Raw genomic sequence first — 19,545 nt, forward strand, 5'->3', positions numbered from 1 at the left:
AAACCCAGTGTAGCAGTGACCTTTTGTCTCCTGCTACAGATTTCGAAACATCAGCTACTACAGAAAACCGTAATAGAGCGATCACAGTAGTCAGACGATCATCAGTAATCAATTACATCAAAGGGCAGTCATAAAGTAATCAGAACATCACTGTCCACATAATGTCATCAATACAACAGTGTATAATCTGTGTGTCCTCGGTCCTTGGACCTTCAGTAACTTGCTCTGGCGTCAAGCACTACTTACAGATATGAGAACAATCTATAATGTTAGGGCATCAAGTCTAGTGACCATCAACCCACACCCTAAGTGTCACTAATAGAACACTGGCAATCATGTGTATTACAGAAACATCACTCTAAACTACAGTACCGTTCAAAAGTTTGGGGTCACTTAGAAATGCCCTTGTTTTTGAAAGAAAAGCAAATTTTTTTTGTCCATTTTAAAATAACATCAAATTGATCAGAAATACAGTGTAGACATTGTTAATGTTGCAAATGGCTATTGTAGCTGGAAACCACATCTTTTTATTTTATAGAATATCTACGTAGGCGTACAGAGGCCCATTTATCAGCAACCATCACTCCTGTGTTCCAATGGCACGTTGTTAGCTAATGCAAGTTTATCATTTTCAGAGGCTAATTGATCATTAGAAAACCCTTTTGCAATTATGTTAGCACAGCTGAAAACTGTTGTTCTGATTTAAAGAAGCAATAAAACTGTCCTTTAGACTAGTTGAGTATCTGGAGCATCATCATTTGTGGGTTCGATTACAGGCTCAAAATGGCCAGAAACAAAGCCCTTTATTCTGAAACTCATCAGTCTATTCTTTGTTCTGAGAAATGAAGGCTATTCCATGCGAGAAATTGCCAAGCAACTGAAGATCTCGTACAACTCTGCACTACTCCCTTCACAGAACAGCACAAACTGTCTCTAACCAGAATAGAAAGAGTGGGAGGCCCCGGTGCACAACTGAGCAAGAGGACAAGTACATTAATGTCTAGTTTGAGAAACAGATGCCTCACAAGTCCTCAACTGATAGCTTTATGAAATAGTATGCGCAAAACACCAGTCTCAACATCAACAGTGAAGAGGCGACTCCGGGATGCTGACTTTCTAGGCAGAGTTGCAAAGAAAAAGCCATATCGCAGACTGGCCAATTTAAAGATTAAGATGGGGGGGGGGGGGAGAACAGACACTGGACAGCATAGAAGGCCAGCATCCCGGAGTCACGTCTTCATCGCTGACTTCAAGGCTGTAGACCTGGCTCCTAACATTACGCGTTTTCTTTCAGATAGTTTAGGTGCTTGATTTAGCTCGCACCCCTTAAGCTCGTTAAAAATCGCCTCAATTTACAGAGGAGCTACATTACTATGCAATGGTCTCCAAGCACCCAGAACAGCATAGTCGGCTAAAATAGTGCTGACCAGCCAACGAGACGAGCCCAGCATAGATCGGCCCAAATCAAAAATGACTTGCGCTAGCATTAGCTCAAATTATACCCAAGCTTCAAAAAGCCTTGGCTGTTGCTCAGCACATCTAAAATAAGCTCCTGTTGGATCATTAAGTCGCATGTCCCCCTTTTTCCTACTAAACGGCTGTGGTTCAGAATCCGACAGCCAATCAGACAGTCCTCACCCCCGATATCCCCCGTGGCCTTTGCTGAATTAGGAGCTTCCAGAGAAGCAGTTACAGCTGCCTTTCTCCACTTGCCTTTTTCTGGGGCAGTCAATCTAAGACACACACACACAGATTTCCTGATTCATTTGGAAGGTTGATTTAAGAAGTAGAGAATGACGCGGTGTGTAAATTGGAATGGCTACGTCTAGTACTGCATTGGTGACTGGGTGCTTGACGACTCAAACTGAATTCTACTGCTGCTCTTATCGTTCGCTACATACTTCAGTCGGAGACTGCCGTCATTGAAGTCATGTGGTGGTGTCAAAATGAGGGGTTCTGTACAAAACAATCAGAGTATCAAAGCCAATGACGAATTTTCAAAACACTGCTTTACCCACGTGTGGAACCAATCAGACGGTCCTGAATAGATTTCCATTCTAGATATTGTTGGGGAGCTACTCGAATCCAGACTCATTGCGTAGAAGAAAGTAATGTCCATGGGCGTTGTGTAGCGTTTTGGTAGCCAGGCAAGGTGACTGGATCTTTGACAGCAGTGTCCACTACATTTGCTGTGTGTGTGAAGGGCATCGGTTAAGAATACTGACGTGTTTGTTTCTGTGTCTCTTCGTCTGTCTGCCTCTGTCCCTCATTTTCCCCTCCATCTTGCCTTGTTCTCTTCTTTCCTAGCCCCGGTCTCTCTCTTGATCTTTGCTTGTTGGACAGTGTCAATTTGGAGAGTAGCGGAGTGGACAATGCTGGCTGTGTCTTCAACCTGTCTTTGCTCCTGGATGGCATACTGCACTCAAGACATGCTTCTGTTTTTACATTGGCCAGAGAGAGAATGGTCCGAAATTTAGGTACAACACACCACAGAGCTTCTATGGAAGGATAAGGTCTGTGGCCTCCACATCAAACACTACTGACACCACCATCGGAAAGCTAAAGCTGTAGCAAGCTGCTATAGTTAAGTGGCCGAGGTAGACCATATCTTTGATGCCTAACCCAAACACTAAGACCAAGGGTTTTCGGTTATCTGTGCCCCACCAACACCTTGCCATCTTCCGTAACCCTGCCAAACCTTAAATTTCCTGCTTTGGTCCCTCCTCCGCAGCCACCATGCGTCCCTCACTCGCGGTCCTTCCCAGGACCCGTAACCATCCCCACACAGCCCACCCCCACAATGCACACGGATTGTCTGCACACGTGGGGCGGGAGCACCTGTCGGCACCACGGAGGCGCAGCCCACACCTGCGACACACGCTCAGTCCAGAGAACCTGCGGAGCCTGGCAGAGCGAGGCGGTGCCGCCAGGGACACGGCTTCTGTGGTCAGCAGCCCCATGGGTCTCCCGAGGGCCAACAGCGACACAGACCTGGTGACATCGCAGAGCCGCTCGTCGCTGACTGCGTCCACACTGGAGTTCACGCTGGGGAGGGGCCAGAACCTGGTCATCTCCTGGGACATCAAGGAGGAGGTGGACGCCACTGACTGGATCGGCCTGTATCACATCGGTGAGACATTCAGTATATTCATTTCACAATGGTATAGTTCATAACTAGGAAAGTTTTTAAAGTAGAACACCTGTACTGGTTGCCCCAGCACGAACACAGTCCAGCACGAACACAACCTGATTCAACTACTCAACTAATAATATAGCCATTGATTTGTTGAATCAGGAGTGTTAGTATCTGCCTAAACAAAAATGAACTGGAGTTGAGAAACATGTCCATTTACTGGTGGAGCATGGAATCAAAAGTTGAAAATGTTCCACATTCATTGATTATATAACAGGAGTGTTTCTTTGATTAACTAGTTGTACTGATCTGACTGAACAGATAGCTGCTCTGTAGGACTGGCTGATTCTAGCTAGTTTTGTAGAGTTGAGAATAGCAAGTCTCTGATGCAGCAGACTCCAGAGTCCACATTGAAACTGGAGCTGTTGAAATTCCACAGAAGGGAAGCCTGAGTCAACATAAATACTTCTGACTTGCTGTACTATAAAGGCGCCCGCATACTAGGTTCTGTTTGCTCCTAGCAGAACTCAGCTAGGTGACTTAAATGTCTGTGCCACGCATGCTCTCTTAAAAGACCTATGCTTGGAAAACTAGAAAAAAGCGGCAATATTACTGTTTGTCCCTTTTGAGAGGCCATAGCAACAACACAGCCAGTATACACTTCCTCAAATAGTCAGAATTAGTCTAAGATAACTTAATCTAAGATGTCTTGATTTTTTAAAACGTTTTTTTTTTGCAGAGGAGTTCTTAGTTGCAAATTTTACATCTAACTACTTAAGTAAGAAAACGTGCATGAAAATTAGTCGTCTCTCGTTGAAGGACAACAAACACTTCATTGAACAATCCCGTCCATAGTTCCCACTCGTACTAGCAGTAGTACTGTTGACCAATCAACGATGAAGGGGCATAGACTACAGCTAACAAACTTTGACTTGACTCAAGAAAATATGTTGTGCATGCTAACAGCCGAAAAAGAAACAGCCGAACACCAAAATGAACCAAAACGTCGCACAAATTGTCATTATATATACGCAAACTGTTTTCCAACATGATAGCCCTGTTAAGCGGCACACTGCATAAGGCTACTAAGCCTAAATGTTCCCCTGTTGCAGTGAAAAGCAACTTATTTAGCATATTCATATTTGTTCATATTATGAACCACACATTGTTTGAAACTACAGTATGACCAATTCGGTTCTATGCAAGTATGCATTCCCACTAGAGACATTCAGCCAACAAACTCTATCGTATTTATTTAACATAAAGCTAGAGCAACCACATTATGATTGACTCTAATACTCATTTACCGGTTTACCAATATACCAACTGGCTGTTGGACGAGTCAGTCGACCTCTAGAAGCTCCATGAATCCTCTATCCACCCGCCCCTTGACCTCTCTGGACTTCCCTCCTTTAAGGAAGAAGGATCCCAATGGTTCACTGTAAGGTTAAAATATGAGAGACAGGAGAAAGCAGAGAAAGCATGCAGGGAGGGTGCCAGGCCACGTGGCTATCGATCACGAGGCCATCATGCACTTCATTACTAGCGTCAGGGTCTTAATCCCCCCGGGGTGCCCCGTGCTCTCCCACTTTCCACTACTAAGCAGACATTCAATGATATCACCTTACCTCCTCCTCCTCTCTCCCCCCCTCATTGTGCTGCTTCGTGCTCGTTCAGTTCAGCCTGAAGTTGTGGTTCATTATTGGGGGGGGCAAAAGTGCTACGTACAGCGGAATTCCCTCAGTTTTAACACCGTGGTAGGTTACAATTTCTTGTCCTTTGTTAGAGGTTGTAGAGAATGTATTTTAGGCACTACATTTATGGATTAAAGAAGAATTGTCTGAAGTTAAGTATCTGTCATGGTTATATGACATGAGGTAAACAGACATGGAACAACAGCTGTGATAAGGCTGCAATGTGGAGCGTAGACAAGTGCTGTTCAATAAACATCTGACCATAACATTATAATGTTATTTGGGGTCAACCATTTTCAAGGTTAGACGATAATCCAGAAGTTTGTCTGTCACTGTCATGTCTTCATAGAACACAACATGCACGCACTCACATTTTAGAACCATATAGTCATTTAGAACCCCACACACATACTGACTGGACTGACAGAGCTTTCTTTCTGTTCGCCGGCCCAGATGAAATCAGCCCATCCAATGTGTGGGACTGTAAGAACCGTGGGGTGAATGGGACACAGAGGGGCCAGATCGTCTGGAGGCTGGAGCCTGGGCCTTACTTCATGGACGGTGAGAGGAGAGGAGAGAAAGCATCAGTGGGATTTATACAGTGAGAAATATAATCAAGTATAATGTAGAAACTACGATTCAAAAGGTCTTTGTAATGAGTGTGGTCCAATGGGACAGGATTAAGAAAGGGGGAGATACAATACTTAATAATTGACATTGGTTTCATTCCAAATGGCACCCTATTCCCTATGTAGTGCGCAATTTTATTTTTGTACCTTTCGTGATATCCAATTGGTAGTTAGTCGCATTGCTGCAACTCCCATACGGACTCGGGAGAGGCGAAGGTCAAGAGCCTTGCGTCCTCCGAAACACAACCTCGCTTACCCAAACTGCTTCTTGACACTGCTCGCTTATAACCCGGAAGCCAGCCACACCAATGTGTAGGAGGAAACGCCATACAGCTGGCGACCGAAGTCGGCGTGCATCCGCCCTGCCGCCACAAGGAGGCGCTAGAGCTTGATGGGACAACGACATCCCAGCCGGCCAAACGCTCCGTAACCTGGACGGCACTGGGCCATTTTGTCACTACAGGTCTAACCCGGATCTGTAGCGATTCCTCTAGCACTGGGATGCAGTGCCTTCGACCGCTGCGCCACTCAGGAGGTCCCGTAGTGCACTACTTTGGAGCAGGGCCTATAGGGAAAAAACCATAGTGGCATTATTCCATGGGAAACTAATGGGAAGGGAATTATACTGCAATTACACAGTATACTACTTTTAATTGAATTGTTAATTCTATAATACATGCAAACACAAGTAGTTGTGAGCAAGATTTGTACGTTTTGCATTACTCCATGTACGTACTTCCCTGTTACATAAGAATATTACAAGTCACGTCTCATAATAGAGGCGCAGCCAGCCAAAGAGTGGGTGAAGATAGAAACGAGGGATGGTGTTCGTATCATGCGTCTCTCTGTTTTCCCTCTAGCTGAGACCAAGATCTGCTTCAAGTACTATCACGGCGTCAGTGGAGCCCTGAGAGCAACCACTCCCTGCATCACTGTGAAGAACCCTGGAGTCCTGGTGTGTCTGTCTGTGTGTGTTTATGGTTTGTTGTATATATATGTGTGTGTGTGTGTGTGTGTGTGTGTGTGTGTGTGTGGTGTGTGTGTGTGTGTGTGTGTGTGTGTGTGTGTGTGTGTGTGTGTGTGTGTGTGTGTGTGTGTGTGTGTGTGTGTGTGTTTTACATTCAACTTCTCTGTGTCTCTCAGGGAGAAGGTCAAAGTGAGGGGCAGTCATCCACAGATCATCCTCGCAAACTAATCAGCTTTACTTTGACAGGTGAGCTGTGGTTTGGCTAAAACCAGGAAGATGTCCTCATTGACTCTGACTTAGAAAAGGTGCTCTCTATAGTTCTGATTCCAATGATTTAACTAATTATTATAATCTACTACTACTTCTTTATTTGACCTTTTTATTCCTCCTTACATGTATTATTCCCACTTGAAAATAAGTTCAAACTTTGCATTGCTCCTAACATCCGACATGCAAGCAGTTATACAGTCAGCCTCAATCATTGACTAAAGTTTCTTCCAATTACATTTACTCATTTAGCAGACGCTCTTATCCAGAGCGACTTACAGTAGTGAATGCATACATTTCATACAATTTCATACATTTTTTTTTTTCTGTGCTGGCCCCCCGTGGGAATCGAACCCACAACCCTGGCATTGCAAACACCATGCTCTACCAACTGAGCTACAGGGAAGGCAATTGGCTTCAAAATGAACAGAAGCACTGATTTCTATCGCAAAAGTAGAACCGAATTAATGTGTATGCATGTCATCCTTCCCTTGCAATAAACCTCGGACAATTAGTGAAAAAGCAAAAGTTTCTGCAACTCTTCGATTGCAATGTGAGTTCAAATGGTAAGCTGCTCTTTGGTTTCCCTGGCTTGTGACATTAACAGTTGGACTTGGCAAAACTGTAGTTGCAGATAAAAGCCTTTATTGAAACGGCTTGACATGTTATTTAACCTTCCAAAATGGACAAGGTAAATAAATCAGCTATTGCCAATGCGTTGCAGCTTCAACATACATTCATGGTTTCCATGTGTTTGATACTATTCCATTCCAGACATTACAATAAGCCAGTCCACCTATATCTCCACCCAATAGCCTCCTCTGGTTGGCAGTTTAGCCTCCAATTTTGTTTTGTCAAAGCCTCAGACGACGATGCTCAGTGAAGCAGGACCTGGGGCTGTACTGTATGTAGTGGGTCTCAGAGTAGGAGTGATGTCCCTCCCCCCCTTCCATGTAGTCTTATTCATTGTGAGCTAAAAAGCTAAACTGATCCTGGGTCAGCACTCCTACTCGGAGACTCTTGACATATACAGGCCCTGATTTAATGACGATCTTCCTCTGTGTAGATATGCATGCGGTGGGGCTGAAGAAGGGTATGTTCTTCAACCCGGATCCCTACCTGAAGATGTCCATCCACCCTGGGAAGAGAAGTGGCTTCCCCACCTTCAGCCACCACGGACAGGAGAGGCGCTCCGCCATCATCGCCAATACCACCAACCCTAAGTGGCGCGGAGAGGTGATCTATATGCACGCATGTGCGCACACACACACACACACACACACACACACACACACACGTGCACAGACAAACACACAAACGAGCACACTCACTCCACTCATAGATCACTGGTTCACTCACTAGATGTGTTCCCTATTATTTACAATATTGTAACGATTAAACGTTTGAAATCAATATGGCTGAAGAGTCTAGCTAAATATAGAGTTCATGGGGAGCCGAGCGAGCCTTTCCCACTAGGCGTCTCCTTGCTCAGATGGTCGTGGTGCTGCACTTCAGATTTCCAATTAAGTTGCTGTCCACTTAAATTGGTGCTAATCCTCTGATCACCGCAAATCACTTTTACTTAGAAAGGTCAGATGGTGCTTAGCTAACAGTCTGTTTCTCCATCTCTCTGTAGAAATACACTTTTGTAGCACTGATGACAGACATTCTGAACATCGAGGTGAAGGACAAGTTTGCCAAAAGTCGACCAATCATCAAACGCTTCCTTGGTCAGCTGACCATTCCTGTGCAGAGGCTGATTGAGAAAATACCTGGGTAGGTAACCTGGAAAACGGGGGCACACACACACACACACACACACACACACACACACACACACACACACACACACACACACACACAAAATGTGCTTTAAAACAAACAAATAATTTATACACACTCAAAGACATACGTGTTCTTAATGATGCTCATTTAGACCCATGTTCATAATTATTGATTGTTCACTATACTTTATCATTGCGTGTTAACTATAGTTGAGTAATTGCATTTGGTTGTTTGTTTGTCTGTCCGTCTGTCCTCAGTCTCCAGCCTCTGAGCTTCTCTCTGTGTCGACGGTTGCCCACTGAGCACGTGAGTGGCCAGATGCAGTTCAGGGTGGAGCTCACATCCGCTGGACCTGACGGTGAGGGCCATTGCTGTAATTTATTGTGTTTGTAAACAACAATACCTAATTAAAGTACACACTGATGAATTGTAATGGAATAAAAATCAAGGTATTACAAAATTATGAACCTTGATCTCGTTCATGCTCAGGGGCCTCTCCAGACTCTATCATCGGTGTGCCTAATAACGGGGCCCCTGGGACTCCGTCAGATGACGATGATCTGCCCCACCTACTCCCGGGGGTGGTCACTGGAGGCCCCTCCCCTACTGGCTCCCTGGGCTCACAGAGGTCCTGGGAAGGTGGGGCCACAGCCTATCCAGTCCCAGACTACAGGGACTTTAGCGGTACAGAGGGCAGAACCACAGAGGGTGAATCCTACTCTGGCCCTCTACGGTTGCAGAGGTCCCTGAGCGAAGGCCTGGATGCCATCGAGGCCCCCAAGGGCCCCGGAGAGAGGCCCCTGGGCGCCGCCTCACCGAAGCTGCGCTCTAGCTTTCCCACTCACACACGTCTCAGTGCCATGCTGCACATTGACTCAGACGAAGATGAGGAGCGCTCGGGGCTCACTGACATTTACCCGGTGCCCGGGTCCCCCCTGCTGCTCAACGGGGGTCCCGAGGGGCCTGAAGAAGAAGACATTGTCCCAGAGCTACAGCAGGACCCTGACCCTGAGCAGCTGGAACCCAGGGTGGCGGGGGATGAACAGCAGGTGGTAACGGGGGAAGATTGTGCCCCTGGTGGTGAATCCGATGTGGCCCCTGAGTTAGACCTGGCCCTTGACTTCGAGGACTCCTCAGAGCCTGATGTTTTCTCGGAGGTGGAGGAAGTTCCTTTCTTCTCAGAGGCGCTGTCCCAGAGTCTTTTGGCTGTGGGCCTGGAGGGGCCAGAGGAGGGCCAGGGGCCTGCTGACAACCCCTCGTCGCCGATTGACACCTGCTCCATGGCAACGGCCCCACAGACAGTCTTCTCTTCCTCAGAGAGTTGCCCATTCACAATGTCCACGGCTGAGGTGAGTGACTGGTGGTGCAGTGAGTAGATCTTACCTGTGGTTAAAACTTCTCTATGCGATACATAAAATAACCAGTAATATATCTGTAGTAAGTCAAGGAACAATCACGGAAACCCAGAACTAAAATCTTGCGTGATTGTGTCTGATGCTCGATTAAGTTCGACACGTTAGAAAATATGCTAGAATGAGGAGTGGAAGCAGGGCGGTAGCTCTCTTTGCAAGGTACAGGCAATTCTATGGGCCAAATGTCCCCTCCCCATCTGATATTCGAAAGATTGATGAAAAATCTTCTCACTGGAACAAAGTTCCTCGTTAGACGTCTGTCTGTTGACAGATGCTAGGATACCAGTTATGTGTGTCTGTCCATGAGACATTTAGTAAAGGAATAATTCAGGATTTAAAGCTATAAAGTTGCTTGCTCACTGAGTGGTCTTCCTGTTTCAGGATTGGTTCTCATTCGGAGGTTGAAAACAGAGCTAATATAACACTACATCAAACAATGTTTCTAGCCAGGACCTTACCTTGTTTCAGCAAACAAAATCCTCACAAAGTAAGGTATCAAAAATAAAAAGCTGCAGTTCTAAAAGAATGAACCACAAACCCACCAGTGGGTCCTAACCAGAGATGTAGTAGTGGTTAAAAAAAAAGGTGGGTGAACATGAACGCCTTTCGAGATGATGCTGGCAGGTAGCGCAAATACTAACAATGTCATTTTAGTGTTATAGGCGCACAAACGTTATTCACCAAAGCAAATAAGGCGTGTTAACATAATTTATTAATGCTCCATTACATCCTTGGTCCTGACCCATCATTTGGGAAACACTGTTCTGACCTCATTGAGCCCTCATGTTGTCAGATGTCTTTGGGCTTTGCAGGAGGCAGAGGAGAGGGCAGTAGCTGCCATTGACCCAGGGGGAGATTCCTTCACTGACACTCCACCCACCCACCAGCATGTAGACGACGAGGGGGGCGGGCATACGTCAGCCAATGAGGTTGAAGGAGACGCTCCGTCTACCAATGAGCTGGAGCCAGGGGAGGAGATTAGTGAGCGGATGTGGAGCTTACAGGATGAGGAGGGAGAGGAGCCAAGACCCGCAGGGGTGGCGGTATCTGTTGATTCAGATGCAGTTGCCATGGAGGCAGATGGAGAGGACGGTGTGTAACTACCACCTTTTAAAATAATTGTTATGCTTTATTTTAGTCTAATATTTACCTTGTATTATCTTAGAAATTACATGATGAAATTATAACTACATTATACTACTATTTTGCTTCCGTGGGATTCATCAAAGCATCCACGTACTCCCCTACCTGAAATTATCATTAAATGTGATTAATTAATTCATCCAGTCATGTAGAAACTAATAGTGAATTACCATAAAACTACAAAAAGGCTCATGTGTTCTTCCTTTTCCTGAATGTATGATCAGGTGCTCAAGTGAACGGTCACCCCGTGCACTGCCTCCCTTCAGTGCGCCATGACATTCACCGATACCAACGAGTGGACGAACCGTTACCTCCTAGTAAGTGTGTCTGTACATACATACAGATGTAGTATTTGAGGTGAAAGAAGATGACAAAAAGGAGAGAAAGAAGGCTGCTTGATACAATGTGTATATTTGGCTCCATAGAGGCTGATAGAGGGGTTTCTTTGTATATGTGCCTTAATGGCTTCTGTGACTATTACTTCTACAAGTATGTAGACAAACTGAAAGGGTGCATACTGCCCCCTGGAGTGTGTTGTCTGAACATGTATAAAACCAAGGTTGCTAATTTACTGCCACATGCAGTTATGGAATGTTTGCTCAGGTGTATAATTCATTGGCTGATCCTTTCCTTATGACCTGCATATCTACTTGAGAATGGTGACAGTTCTCAATGGCACTGCCCATGCTAAAACACGCTTTGGGGCATTAGAGCTGTCTATCTAAATCTATGACTTGTCCTATATTTGTAACTGCTCCATACACAATGGTATACTATTTGAAATATGGTATGTTTATGCTATTCAAGATGTCATGGTTCTGTCAGAATGCATCTGTATGTCAACCATGTGTGAATTTAGTTTGACTGTGGCTATGTCCCAAATGGCACCCTATTCCCTACGGGCTTTGGTCAAAAGTAGTGTACTATAAAGGAAATAGGGTGCCATTTGGGACATCACCTCTGTCTCATGTTAAGTGTGTGTTTGCGAATGTAAAGCCATGTGTTTGTTCGACTCAGACTGGGAGGCGAGGATCGATAGTCACGGTCGTATTTTCTTTGTCGATCACGTGAACCGGACCACCACATGGCAGCGCCCCACCGGACCCCCTGCTCCCCAGGGCCTGACCCGCTCCAGCTCCATCCAACAGATGGAGCAGCTCAACCGCAGGTCTGTATCATGTAGCGGCATACACACCATGCGCTCATATACATGCACTCGCACACATATATGTACGTACATATACACTCACACCTCTCACACACTCAGGTGCACACACACTTTTGTAACTTCAATCCTCTACATTTCCTCTCTCTCCTTAACCCTTCGCACCCCTTCCTCTCTTTCTCACACTGTCCTTCTTTCCCTCTTACTCTATTTCTGTCAGATATCAGAGCATCAGGAGGACGATGACCAGTGAGAGGTCTGAGGAGAACACAGTTGACCTCCCGCCAGAGCCCACAGAGAGTGACTTTCTTCCCCAGACCATCCCTGGTGGGCTTGTACACTAACATACATACACACACGCACTGATAACTCTCACGAGGTATGCACACATAAGTGCGCACATACAAGCGCACGCACAGACAGACACACACATGCACATCCTTCCCGACATATATTCATCTCTAACAGTTTGTGTTTTGTCTGTTGTAGAGTACAGGAGAGAGAGCGCAGTGGGTCACTCCAGCTCTCGGTCGCGTCTCTCTCTGCTGCTCCAGTCCCCAAGTGCAAAGTTCCTGTGCAGCCCAGACTTCTTCACCGTGCTGCATTCTAACCCTGTGAGTCTGGCTGCACAGGCGCTCAACTCTCACATTTCACCTTCTCATGGATCACCTTTGGTCCCTCAAGGTCACCCTTACCATGTCATATCTCTCAGTAGTTGATAATAATCTGCAAAGGTGTGTATGGTAAGGAAAGAGCTTTTCTAGTTTACTTCAAGTGTTGCCTTCATCAGGTTAATTGCTATATAAATAGGAGCTATGCTACCTGGGTTTTCATTCATCATTCTCCCTTAATGTGTTTGCTCAAAGTAATAACCCCATTTACAGAAGAGCCCAGCATTTAATGTCCCTCTTTGATGTCCTCATCAGTCTGTTCCCTCCCTCCCTCCCTCCCTCCCCAGAGTGCCTACAGCATGTTTACGAGCAACACCTGCCTGAAGCACATGATCAGTAAGGTGCGTCGGGACGCCCACCACTATGAGCGTTACCAGCACAATCGGGACCTGGTGGCCTTCCTCAACATGTTCACCAACAACCAGCTGGAGCTACCCAGGGGCTGGGAAATGAAGCATGACCAGACCGGCAAGGTCTGGATCACTGTGTGGCGGCGGTGGGGGGGGGTGAAGTGGAGTTGGGTGTGTGTGTGGATATACAGTACCAGTCAAAAGTTTGGACACCTACTCATTCCAGGGTTTTATTTATTTGTATTATTTTATATATTGTAGAATAGTAGTGAAGAGATCAACTGAAATAGCACATATGGAATCATGTAGCAACCCAAAAAAGTGTTAAACAAATCAATACATTTTTGATTCTTCAAAGTAGACACCCTTTTCCTTGATGATAGTTTTGCGCACACTTGGCATTCTCTCAACCAGCTTCATGAGGTAGTCACCTGAAAAGCATTGCAATTAACATGTGTGCCAAGTTAAAAGTTCATTTGTGGAATTTCTTTACTTCTTAATGCGTTTGAGCCAATCAGTTGTGTTGTGACAAGGTAGGGGTGGTATACAGAAGATGGCCCTATTTGGTAAAAGACCAAGTCCATATTATGGCATGAACAGCTCAAATAAGCAAAGAGAAATGAGTCAAATCAAATTTTATTGGTCACATACACGTGATTAGCAGATGTATTGCGGGTGTAGCGAAATGCTTGTGCTTCTAGCTCCAACAGTGCAGTAATATCTAACAAATTACACAACATATACCCAATGCACACAAATCTAAGCAGGAATGAATTAAGGCTATATACATATGGATGAGCGACGTCAGAGCGGAACGGACTAAGATTCAGTAGAATAGTATAGAAAACAGTATATACATATGAGTAATGCAAGATATGTAAACTTTAAGTGAATGAGATACCTTAGAATAGTATAGAAAACAGTATATACATATGAGATGAGTAATTCCAGACATGTGAACATTATTAAAGTGACTGGTGTTCTATTCCTTAAAATGGCCAGTGATTTCTAGTCTATGCCTATAGGCAACAGCCTCTAATGTGCTAGTGATGGCTGTTTAACAGTTTGATTGCCTTCAGATAGAAGCTGTTTTTCACTCTCACTGTCCCAGCTTTGATGCACCTGTACTGACCTCGCCTTCTGGATGATAGTGGGGTGAACAGGCAGTGGCTCGGGTGTCCTTGATGATCTTTTTGGCCTTCCTGTGACATTGGGTCCTGGAGGGTGGGTATTTTTCCCCGGTAATGCATTGGGCAGACCATACCACCCTCTGGAGAGCCTTGCGGTTGTGGGCGGTGCAGTTGCCGTACCAGACGTTGATACAGCCCGACAGGATGCTTTCAATTGTGCATCTGTAAAAGTTTTAGGTGACAAGCCAAATTTCTTTAGCCTCCTGAGGTTGAAGAGGCTGTTGCGCCTTCTTCACCACACTGACTGTGTGGGTGGACCATTTCAGTTTGTCAGTGATGTTTACGCCAAGGAACTTGAAGTTTTCCACCTTCTCCATTGCAGTCCCGTCGATGTAGAAAAGGGGGTGCTCCCTCTGCTGTTTCCTGAAGTCCACGATCATCTTGCTTTGTTGACGTTGAGTGAGAGGCTGTTTTCCAGGCACCACACTCCCAGAGCCCTCACCTATTCCCTGTAGGCTGTCTTGTCATCGTTGGTAATCAAGCCTACTACTGTTGTCGTGTGCAAACTTTATGATTGAGTTGGAGGCGTGCTTGGCCACCCAGTCATGGGTGAACAGGGAGTACAGGAGGGGGCTGAGCATGCACCCTTGTGGGGCCCCAGTGTTGAGGATCAGCGGAGTGGAGGTGATGTTTCCTACCTTCACCACCGGGGGGTGGCCCATCAGGAAGTCCAGGACCCAGTTGCACAGGGTGGGGTTCAGACCCAGGGCCTTGAGCTTAATGATGAGCTTGGAGGGTACTATGGTGTTGAATGCTGAGCTATAGTCAATAAACAGCATTCTTACATAGGTATTCCACTTGTCCAGATGGGATAGGGCAGTGTGCAGAGTGATGGCGATTGCATCATCTGTGGATCTATTGGGGCGGTAAGCAAATTGAAGTGGGTGTAGGGTGGCAGGTAATATAGAGGTGATATAATCCTTGACTAGTCTCTCAAAGCAATTCATGATGACAGAGGTGAGTGCTATGGGGCGATAGTCATTAAGTTACCTTTGCCTTCTTGGGTACAGGAACAATGGTGGCCATCTTGAAGCATGTGAGTGCAGCAGACTGGGATGGGGAGAGATTGAATATGTCCGTAAACACTCCAGCCAGCTGGTCTGCACATGCTTTGAGGATGCAGCTAGGGGTGCCGTCTGGGCCCGGCAGCCTTGCGTGGGTTAACACGTTTAAATGTTTTACTCACATCTGCCACGGAGAGGAAGAGCCCACAGCCCTTTGTAGCGGGCCACGTCGGTGGCACTGTTATCCTCAAAGCGTGCGAAGAACGGGTTTAGCCTATCTAGAAGCAAGATGTCAGTTTCGGCGACGTGGCTGGTTTTCCTTTTGTAGTCTGTGATTCTCTGTAGTCCCTGCTACATACGTCTCGGGTCTGAGCCGTTAAATTGCAACTCCACTTTATCTCTATACTGACATTTAGCTTGTTTGGTTGCCTTGCGGAGTGAATAACTACAGTGTTTATATTCTGCCATATTACTTGTTGCCTTGCCATGGTTAAATGCGGTGGTTCACGCTTTCAGTTTTGCATGAATGCTACCATCTATCCACGGTTTCTGGTTAGGGTAGGTTTTAATAGTCAACGTGGGTACTACATTTCCTATACACTTCCTTATAAACTCAGTCACCGTATCCGTATATGCGTCTAGATTATTTTCTCACAAGCTACCCAGAACATATCCCAGTCCACGTGATCAAAACAATCCTGAAGCATAGATTCCGATTGGTCAGACCAGCTTTGAATAGTACGAAGCATGGGCACTTCTTGTTTCTGCCTATGTAACAGTGTAGGTTCCGTCCCTTTCTTCGCCCCAACCTGGGCTCGAACCAGGGACCCTTGCACACATCAACAACTGACACCCCACGAAGCATCGTTACCCATCGCGCCACAAAAGCCGCGGCCCTTGCAACGCAAGGGGAAACCCTACTTCAAGTCTCAGAGCGAGTGACGTCACTGACTGAAATGCTATTAGCGTGCACCACCGCTAACTAACTAGCCATTTCACATCGGTTACACCTATAGGACGGGAGGAGCAAGATGGAGTTGTGGACAGATTTGCCGAAAGTAGGGCGGGGGAGGGCCTGTTTGTATAGCAATGGTTGAGAGTCTTACAGTCGTAGCTCAGGTAGGACAGTCAGCATGTTGATAGAGCCTTGGCAGCCTAGTCCTCAGATTTGCTTTTAAAATCCCCAGCTACAATAAATGCAGCCTCGGGGTATGTGGTTTCCAGTTTGCATAAAGTCCAGTGAAGTTCTTTTGAGGGCCGTCGGTTTCGGTTTGAGGTGGGATGTAAACGGCCGTGGCGATGACGGAGGAGAATTCTCTTGGGAGATAATATGGTCAACATTTAATTGTGAGGTATTCTAGGTTGGGTGAACAAAAGGACTTGAGTTCCTGTATGTTCCTAGAATTACACCATGAGTCATTAATCATGAAACACACCCCTCTGCCCTTCGGCTTCCCAAAGATATTTATTCCTGTCTGCGCAATGTACTGAAAATCCTGCTGGCTTTACGGACTCTGACAGTGTCCTGAGAGAGCCATGTTTCTGTGAAACAAAGTATGTTACAGGCCCCAATGTCTCTCTGGAAAGAAATCCTTGCTCTAAGCTCAACTTCTTTTATCCAAAGACTGAACATTGGCGAGTAAAATACTCAGAAGTGGTGGGTGGTGTGCGCGCCTCCTAGGTTGAGCCAGCAGGCCACCTCGAGTGCCTCTCCTCCGCTGGCAATGTTTTGGGTCGGCCTCTGGAATAAGTTAAATTGCTCTGGAGAGAGTGAACAAAGGATCTGCTCCAGGAAAGTCGTAATACTGGTAGTTCTGGTGAGTTATCGGTGATCTAATATCCAATAATTCTTGCCGGCTGTATGTAATGACAAAACATTTCCTGAGCTAATAATGTAAAAATAGTACATAAAAAAACTAAATGCTGCAGTTTCCTAAGAGCTAGTCGCGATGCTGTCATCTCCATCAGCACCATCTTCATCGAGCAGTCCATCATTACTTTGAGACATGAAGGTCAGTCAATCCGGAACATTTCAAGACCTTTGACATTTTCTTCAAGTGCAGTCGCAAAAACCATCACGCTCTATGATGAAACTGGCTCTCATTAAGACCGCCAAAGGAAAGGAAGACCCAGAGTTACCTCTGCTGCAGAGGATAACTTCATAAGAGTTACCAGCCTCAGAATTTGCAGCCCAAATAAATTCTTCAGAGTTCATCTCAACATCAACTGTTCAGAGGAGACTGCGTGAATCAGGCCTTCATGTTTGAATTGCTGCAAAGAAACCACTACTAAAGGACACCAGTAAGACCAGACTTGCTTGGTTCAAAAAACACGAGCAATGGACATTAGACCGGTGGAAATCTGTCCTTTTGGTCTGAGTCCAAATTTGACATTTTTGGTTCCCATCGTCATGTCTTTGTGAGATGCCGAGTAGGTGAACGGATGATCTCCACATGTTTGGTTCCCACCGCGAAGCATGGAGGTGTGGGGGTGATTTGCTGGTGACACTGATTTATTTAGAATTCAAGGCACCCTTAATGAGCATGGCTACCACAGCATTCTGTAGCGATACGCCATCCCATCTGGTTTAGGCTTAGTGGGACTGTCATTTGTTTTTCTACAGGACAATGACCCAACACACCTCCAGGCTTTGTAAGGGCTATTTGACCAAGGAGAGTGATGGAGTGCTGCATCAGATGACCTGGCCTCCACAATCATCCGACCTCAACGCAATTGAGATAGTTTGGGATCAGTTGGATCGCAGAATGAAGGGAAGCAGCCAACAAGTGCCCTACATATATGGGAACTCCTTCAAGACTGTTGAAAAAGCATTCCAGGGGAATCTGGTTGAGAGGATCCCAAGAGTGTGCAAAGCTGTCATCAAGGCAAACTGTAAAAAATAAATAAAAACCCTTGAATGAGTAGGTGTGTCCAAACTTTTGACTGGAACTGTATGTACAGTACACCTTTATAAACTGTAGTTTATCTATCTTAATGTAAGTGGCTGGCTGTGTGTCTCCACAGCCCTTCTTTGTGGATCACAACTGTCGCTCCACAACCTTCATCGACCCGCGGCTCCCCCTCCAGAGTGCACGCTCAACTAGCCTGCTGGCCCACCGACAGCACCTTAGCCGCCAACGTAGCCACAGCGCAGGCGAGGTGAGACTACTGTTAAGTTCCATTAGGCGACTCAAAAAATGGTCAGACCGGACAGCATGCAAACTAGTGGACTACCCTACAGTCCATGTGGCTTGGCAGCTTGCCTGGCTAGCTGGTTTGAAGAACATGCTTGCTTACACATCCAAAATAGAAAATACTGCCAAAGTGAATGGTATTTTCAGTCGGCCTCAATGGAATTTGCCATCACCGCTCTAAATGTAGTCTATTATATCCATTGCACTACTGACACACTGGAATACAGGCCAGAGATCAGCACTAAGACTTTACACAAGCTGCTTTAACAGACCAATACCAATCATAATGCTTATTGTAAAACTAATAATGCAGGTTAATGGAATTGACTAAAATGAGTGTCCCCTTGTGTTGCAGGTGGTAGATGACACACGACACTCCAGCCCACCTGTCATGCCCTGCCCCTCCAGCACCTTCAGTGGGTCCACTCGCAATCAGGACCTGGTGCCTGTGGGTGAGTACACTGGCTTATACACACACACACACGCTGGCGCACGCACACACACACATGCAGGCGCACGCACACACACACATGCAGTTACAGACCCAGGAATGTTGATATTGACACAGGTCTCTCCCCAGCCTACAACGACAAGATTGTGGCGTTTCTACGGCAACCAAACATCATTGAGATCCTGCAGGAGAGGCAGCCAGAGCTCGCCAGGAACCACTCACTCAAGTAGGTCACCCCAATCACCATGGGAACCCTTTAACCAGATATTTAACCTTTAATCCTAACCCTCTAAGTGTATTATGTTTGTGCCATACAGCAGTATCACGAATGTTAACCTGTGTGTGTCTGCAGGGAAAGGTTACAGTTCATTCGCAGTGAGGGTGTTTCTGGGCTTGCTCGTCTCTCTAGCGATGCTGATCTAGTCATTTTGCTCAGGTGTGTCTTCAGGGGTTAATGTCTGTTTGTGATTAGTGTGTGTGTTTGTGTGTG

General features: G+C 46.0%; 1 protein-coding gene across 1 annotated transcript in view; it reads left to right on the plus strand.

The window, feature by feature from the left end:
- LOC106586107 (E3 ubiquitin-protein ligase HECW2) overlaps nucleotides 1-19,545 on the plus strand; it is a 73,631-nt gene that overhangs the window by 20,315 nt on the left and 33,771 nt on the right. Inside the window, exons 2-19 of the mRNA XM_082968864.1 lie at nucleotides 2,308-3,130; nucleotides 5,281-5,388; nucleotides 6,317-6,411; nucleotides 6,600-6,669; nucleotides 7,757-7,926; nucleotides 8,327-8,466; nucleotides 8,733-8,833; nucleotides 8,965-9,824; nucleotides 10,700-10,979; nucleotides 11,255-11,347; nucleotides 12,048-12,198; nucleotides 12,416-12,522; nucleotides 12,685-12,809; nucleotides 13,154-13,339; nucleotides 18,435-18,569; nucleotides 18,960-19,056; nucleotides 19,185-19,281; nucleotides 19,408-19,491. Coding sequence (XP_082824990.1) covers nucleotides 2,737-3,130; nucleotides 5,281-5,388; nucleotides 6,317-6,411; nucleotides 6,600-6,669; nucleotides 7,757-7,926; nucleotides 8,327-8,466; nucleotides 8,733-8,833; nucleotides 8,965-9,824; nucleotides 10,700-10,979; nucleotides 11,255-11,347; nucleotides 12,048-12,198; nucleotides 12,416-12,522; nucleotides 12,685-12,809; nucleotides 13,154-13,339; nucleotides 18,435-18,569; nucleotides 18,960-19,056; nucleotides 19,185-19,281; nucleotides 19,408-19,491 — 3,293 coding nt within the window. The 5' untranslated portion in view covers nucleotides 2,308-2,736. The remainder of the gene's footprint in view (nucleotides 1-2,307; nucleotides 3,131-5,280; nucleotides 5,389-6,316; nucleotides 6,412-6,599; nucleotides 6,670-7,756; nucleotides 7,927-8,326; nucleotides 8,467-8,732; nucleotides 8,834-8,964; nucleotides 9,825-10,699; nucleotides 10,980-11,254; nucleotides 11,348-12,047; nucleotides 12,199-12,415; nucleotides 12,523-12,684; nucleotides 12,810-13,153; nucleotides 13,340-18,434; nucleotides 18,570-18,959; nucleotides 19,057-19,184; nucleotides 19,282-19,407; nucleotides 19,492-19,545) is intronic.

Source organism: Salmo salar, chromosome 25, assembly GCF_965601325.2.
Source record: "Salmo salar chromosome 25, fSalSal1, whole genome shotgun sequence".
Lineage (NCBI taxonomy): Eukaryota > Metazoa > Chordata > Actinopteri > Salmoniformes > Salmonidae > Salmo > Salmo salar.